This window comes from Agrilus planipennis, unplaced genomic scaffold, assembly GCF_000699045.2.
Source record: "Agrilus planipennis isolate EAB-ADULT unplaced genomic scaffold, Apla_2.0 scaffold209, whole genome shotgun sequence".
NCBI lineage: Eukaryota > Metazoa > Arthropoda > Insecta > Coleoptera > Buprestidae > Agrilus > Agrilus planipennis.
In genome coordinates, this window is record NW_020439069.1 from 74,244 (window position 1) to 80,403 (window position 6,160).

Consider the following 6,160-nt stretch of genomic DNA (forward strand, 5'->3'; position numbering starts at 1 on the left):
GATTTTCCTGGGGAGTGTTCCGGAAATTCGTTATCAAGCCAAGTTTTTGCTTCAACTGTATTTTTTCCCTTCAAAAAGCAATATTTTATCAACACGCGAAATTCCTTTGATCCATTTTTTTCACAATAACAAAAGTTGCTTCACTAAAAATGCTATAATTCACAAACTAATGATCCGACAGCCGTCAAATTTATAGACGCGTCTTTTGAAGGTTAGTACTAACTGAAAATCATATGGATTTAGTTCTGGTGCCGTCATCTATGTGTCAGGCCGGGGACTTTTCAATTGACCCTAGTACATATGTTAGCGGAAATGTATAAAATGCAGGAATTGTATACAATTCCGAGGCTATTCAAGAAATGTATAAATCTTTGAAACAATATTTTACAGATTTCCTAAGTAGCCTAGGAATTGTATACAATTCCTAGTTTTCATATATTTCTGGTAACCTATACATAAGACACAAATATACTACACAAATATAAATATATCACTGAAAATCTCAGCAGTACCTAATTTAATACTAACTTTATTTGTACATAGCTTTAAACGCTTCATTTTGTTGCTGTTGGTAACTTTCATATGAATATATCAAATAAACAGTTTAATTTAAATTTTTGTCATATTACAAAATTTTCAGTTTATTTTGTTGAAGACTAAAAGGAGAATATACGTATGTACGATAAAGATCAATCTTACGTAAAATTCCCCAGATGTGTAGGATTCGTCCTTTGAAATTACATTAGCATTTATGTTCCGTATTTTACTTCTCTCTACATCACATCTTCGCCTATGTTTAATATTAAATTGAAGCAGGAAGTAATGTAGCTACGTATTTTATTAGATATCTTTGAGTAGTCCTGCTCACATAAAATTCTTTTTGAGCAGAAATGGAGTTATTTCCATACCATTAAGTTACCGAATATTAAACACCTAAATTTAAATATTGTAAGTACGAACCTCTCCAGGAAATGAGTATCCGTGAATATGATGCTCAGAACCATGCCTGTTTTCGGTTCCGTAGTGTACGTAGATTTCGTCGAACTGATATCGATACGCTAAAGGACCTCCCGAAATATTCACGTGTTGCTTCGTATCTTTATCCACTCGAAAGACCAACGATTGCCCCGTGTTGTATAAAGTGCCAGAAATCTGAAAGAAAATTGTGAAGAAAATAATAAAATACGCCACGTGAAGAGTTATTTTTGATTTAAAACAATTAATTCGGTAAAGTTCTAGACGGGGGTGGGGGTGGGTGGGATCGAAAGAGATCGAAAGAGGAGGTTTCCCCCACCACTGTACCATAAAAAGTTCGTGGCGGTCTCATCCCCATAACTTTTTATGATTTTAGATGATGGCCCCCCATCCCCGAAAGGGGTGAGGGTAGGGGGGATCGAAAGGGGGTGGTCACCTGAGTAAAACCCCATAAAAACTTTGAGGCGGTCTCACCCCCATAAAAAGTTAAGGGGGTTGAAAGTTAATTATTTTGACAATTTTCATACACTATAATTCAAATAAAATTCAATAAAATAATTATGTTATATTAATGTTTTATATAATTTTCTCAATATTTTTTATTAGTTTTACCTTTGAATATTCTTTAGGAATGGCTACATAAATATTTACATGCCTATAAAAATTGGCATATTTATTAACTTTGAACCTCCATAACTTTTTATGGGGGGTGAGACCGCCACGAACTTTTTATGGTACAGTGGTGGGGGAGACTTCCTCTTTCGATCCCCCCGAAGGGGGTAGGGGCCATCATCTAGACCTCTACCATTAATTGTTATAAACTACTTAATTATTTTATTTTTGATACATTCAAGATACTTTTATCTAATGCTGATTACCAAAAAATTTCCTAATTGCTTTTGCTACAAATTATGGATAAAAATTAATGAGTGTTAACTGCAAACGTTGCTTATGATGAGAGTTATGAAAAGTGGCCAATAAATAACATACATTTCATCTATGTTATATTCTTTTTTTAGTACTTACCTATATACAAATTTTATCTTATTAAATTTAGTTCGATACTTTAGATATTTTAGAATATCGACAGAAGTTTAGAGCAATTTAAAACTAGTTTATTCTAATTTTAATTAATGGAGGTACGTATGTGTCCTACGATAATCGGATAAATCGGATCGTTGTAGAAATCGTGTAAATTTTTTTAAACTGGAACATAATTTCGTACTAGTCCTACTATTATAAGGATAATGCCAATAAAATTAAGCTAATCAGGACCTTTGCAACGCATAGGATTTTCTCGATGTTTAATTTTTTCAATTATTCTACCACATGAGCCTTCTTCGAACTTTCGAGGTGGATTGCTGAATCAATTTATTCTACTTACCTGGTGCTTATCTATGTGCAGTGGCCTTAACGTTGGATCGAACAAGAGTTTGTCAGGTTCGACATTAATTGGAGATTGCCGTTGGCCACGTGAACACATGTTCCATTGTGGATTCATTAACCCCCAATAGCCGGGACCTGAAAAGGAACCGAGAAATTGTTAAATTATATAGGTATTGAACAATCGCATTCAACAAAGAATATTAGTTTTATAAATGATGATCATAAAGTCGTCAGTCCTAAGACTGGTTGAACACGAACCTCCACTCTTTTCTATCCTGAGCTAATATTCGCATTTCCCTAAAAGTAGAACAACCCACATTCTTAACCATTTGCGAACAGTAATCTAATCTAGGTCTACCTATACCCCTCCTAACTCCCGCCTCTAATATGTTTCTGACTACACCTTCATGTCTGAGAAAGTGTCCTACCAACCTATTCTTTATTGACTTCCGTAGATTCCTCTGTTCTCCTATTCTTTTTAATACCTCTTCATTTCTATCATTCTCTATCCACGGTATCTTCACCATTCGCCTGTAACACCACATTTCGAGCGCATCTAACCTTTTCTTTTTCGCAGCGTCCACCGTCCATGTTTCGCACCCGTACAACGCCGTTCTCCTAACATACACCTTTAACAATTTCTTTTCGAATTTCTAGTGACTTCTTTTTATTAAAGACGACTCGACCCTGCGCTATCCTCTGCTTTATATCCCTACTACCCCTTCCGTCCTGACTTATTTGACTTCTTATATACCGCATATCAGTCACTTATTCTAATTTTTCGTCTGCTATCTTTATATTTGCTTTTCCCCTACTTTTTCTTCCCTTATATACCAGTATTTGTGTTTTACTTTTACTTATTTTCATAGAGTACTGTTCTGTCAATACCGCTTCCATTTTATTTAAAGCTATCTTTAACCCCTCCTTGCTAAATGCTAATACTGCTATATCATCTGCAAATGTAAGCATACTAATCATTTGCCCCTTTATATATCCCTACAGTTGTACTGTCTTTAAAGTTTGTTGAAGAACCCTTTTTGCAACATAATGGCATTACTTTAGTTATTTAGTGCATCATGATTTAATTAAAAATCTTTGCTTATTTTGCCTCATCATTACCAAAGGATCAGTTCGAAAAAATTAGACAAGCTAATAAGAAAAATTAAAAGCACTATGAATAATTTTATCTTTTTAATTTAGATACAAATTACCAAATTCCGCGATTTGTGATATCGTTTTATATGGGATAAATTAAAAATGTGTTATTCTAAAATAAATTTTTTGGTGCTTCAATCCAACATGTCATTATCGGGTAATTAACAATTAGAGATTAGAATAATGAACTATTTAGAGTGCGCTTTTTGCGCTGCATTCAGAAAGCTCTAGAGGCGAATCCGGCTTTAGCAACTGCAATTACGTAGGGTAAGCTTTCCTCACTTCTATTCGCAGAAAAGAAAGCGCGCACTAAATGGATTATTATTTTAACTTTTAATTACCCGATAATTTCACGTCGAATCGAGAATTGAAAAACAACATATTTTTCAAAAATTCACAAACCTTGGTGTTTTATTAGTCGTTTTTAACCTATTGTTTGGATTATTACATTAAACGTAGATCTAAATAGTGTTTTTCTTTTGGTTGCGAGTACCCTGCCAACTCACTGGTAGATAATAATGAACTGTCCTGAACCTTGTACTGATTTTCTACATTTCCACCTATTTTGCTATCATTTTTAATTGTAACCAATGTCCAAACCTGTTAATTGGATTGTTATTCCAATTATTTAGAATAATTTCATTTTTTATTTCCTTTTATTATTATTGTACTAGTAATTAACAGACCTGGTGAAAAATCATTATTAAAACTAATTGTATCTGCTATTGATGATATCTATATACATACAAGTACGCGTAACAAGTCCCTAGATCGATTTTGATTTTCTTAAATAAGCAAATAAAAATTATTATTATTAATGAGACACTAAATTTTCATAGGATTAAATTCAATGCATTAATGAATTAATTTTTCGAATTAAGTTAAACTACTACAAATAACCTCAAATTAATGACCAAAAATTGTTACTGCTCTCACTCCCTCGCCGGGATCCGAACCCGCGTTTCTGGTTTTACGCACCAGTACTCTACCACTAAGCTACGTAGGGTCATTAATTTAAGGTTATCCGTAGTGGGTAAAGTTAATTCAAATATTAATCCATTAGTGCATTGAATTTGACCTTATAAAAATTCAAAAGTGTCTCATTAATAATAATGATTATACATTGGTTCGATGATTCTGCAATCTATTCCCTTGGTTGTCACCTCCTCGTAGCTTGGTGATTGAGTACTAGTTCATAAAACCAAGTGTCCATGTTCGATTCCCGGCGAGCTAATGACAGATAACGATTTTTTGCTCATTAATTTGACGTTATCTGTAGTAGTAAAATTTAATTCAAATATTAATTCACTATTGCATTTAATTTAACATTACAAAAATTGAGAAGTCTCAAGTAGACATTATTTTAATTTAATTGGTGTAGGGATTTAGTGCTTTATGCTTGAAAATGTGCTTCCAGTTTAAAAGCGACATAGGTACTTCAAGCTCTACCGAAAACGTGTAATTGGAGCTTGGCAAACGGAATACTTCGTAATTGATTTCCGGGAAAAAATGGCAAAATTTAAGCTTAATTTAAATATAAGGCACATAATGAATGAATCGAAAATATCAACAGAGCTGTAACAGTTTCGAAGTGCTTGATGAACAATGGATCTGAAAGATTGTGCCACATAATATTGCAAAACCCCGAAATTCCACAAAACATTTAGAAAACTAAAGCACGTTTTGACGCCGAAGGTGTCATCCTCAATTAGAGACTTAAGAGAATGACATGTTCAGATTTCCTAGAAAAAATATTTGGTCTGCTCCTTTTTGAAAAATATACATTTACAAGGGCTGGGATTATACCTGCTAACTTTCTCTTTGGGGCATTAAGGGTTGTATGCAGGCAGATTGAAACTTGAAAACAAGTGGCAATAAAAAAAGGTTCAAGAAGGAGGCAGGCAGTTTTTCGGAAATAATTTCAGAAGAAGAAGTACTTTGCTTTTCATGACGAGTAGGCGCTCTCGTATCGGGTTTATAATTCAAGGAATATAATTTTGGGAAATCTGCACATAAACAAGGTTATGTGTAGGTTAAGGTTTTATACATTAAGTTTTTGTACATAGTGTTGTGTTTTGGAAAATACAAAGCTTTAACGCAACAAGGGTTTTTAATTTGGCAAGACTAGTCCATTGGTTCATCCTGAGCTAACGAGATGATGTGTAGCGAATTACGCACACATGACACATAATGAAACGGTCGATAGGTAACAGTGGCTGTTTTAGTCTGGGAACTTTCTAATAAATTATGATGTAGCTGTGGCGAAATAACTCTTATTGTTTTTTTTTGTGTGTAAATATTTTTTCTAATTTTATTTCATTTCAAATAATATTTCATTTCAAATATTATTTCATTTCAAATATTATTTCACTTCAAATATTATTTCAAATCTTTTCAACTTCTTATCTTGTAAATACTTTGGTTTCCTTTCAATCTAAACTCTATTGTTCTTTCAATCACTTTTACCTGGAAATCCAACTTCAACCATACCTGCATGCACTCCCATACTAATATCTGGTTTTACCCTTAATTGCTTTCTCTTGAATTCTGTACTATCTAATTCTGTGTATTCCTAGAAACTAGTGTCTTCACCCTCTCTCTCACTACTTTTCCTTCTAGAACATTCTATCAAAATTACTAACAA

The 6,160-nt window shown here is 33.4% G+C and overlaps 1 protein-coding gene and 1 long non-coding RNA gene across 3 annotated transcripts in view; one reads left to right on the plus strand and one right to left on the minus strand.

The window, feature by feature from the left end:
• LOC112905189 overlaps nucleotides 1–6,160 on the plus strand; it is a 225,218-nt gene that overhangs the window by 45,938 nt on the left and 173,120 nt on the right. The gene's annotated exons all lie outside the window — the stretch shown is intronic.
• LOC108738159 (carbonic anhydrase-related protein 10-like) overlaps nucleotides 1–6,160 on the minus strand; it is a 112,490-nt gene that overhangs the window by 45,037 nt on the left and 61,293 nt on the right. For both annotated transcript variants that reach the window (XM_018471423.1, XM_018471422.1), the window contains 2 exons: nucleotides 2,360–2,496; nucleotides 961–1,152 (listed from right to left, as the gene is read on the minus strand). In XM_018471423.1, the coding sequence (XP_018326925.1) occupies nucleotides 961–1,152; nucleotides 2,360–2,496 (329 nt within the window). The remainder of the gene's footprint in view (nucleotides 1–960; nucleotides 1,153–2,359; nucleotides 2,497–6,160) is intronic.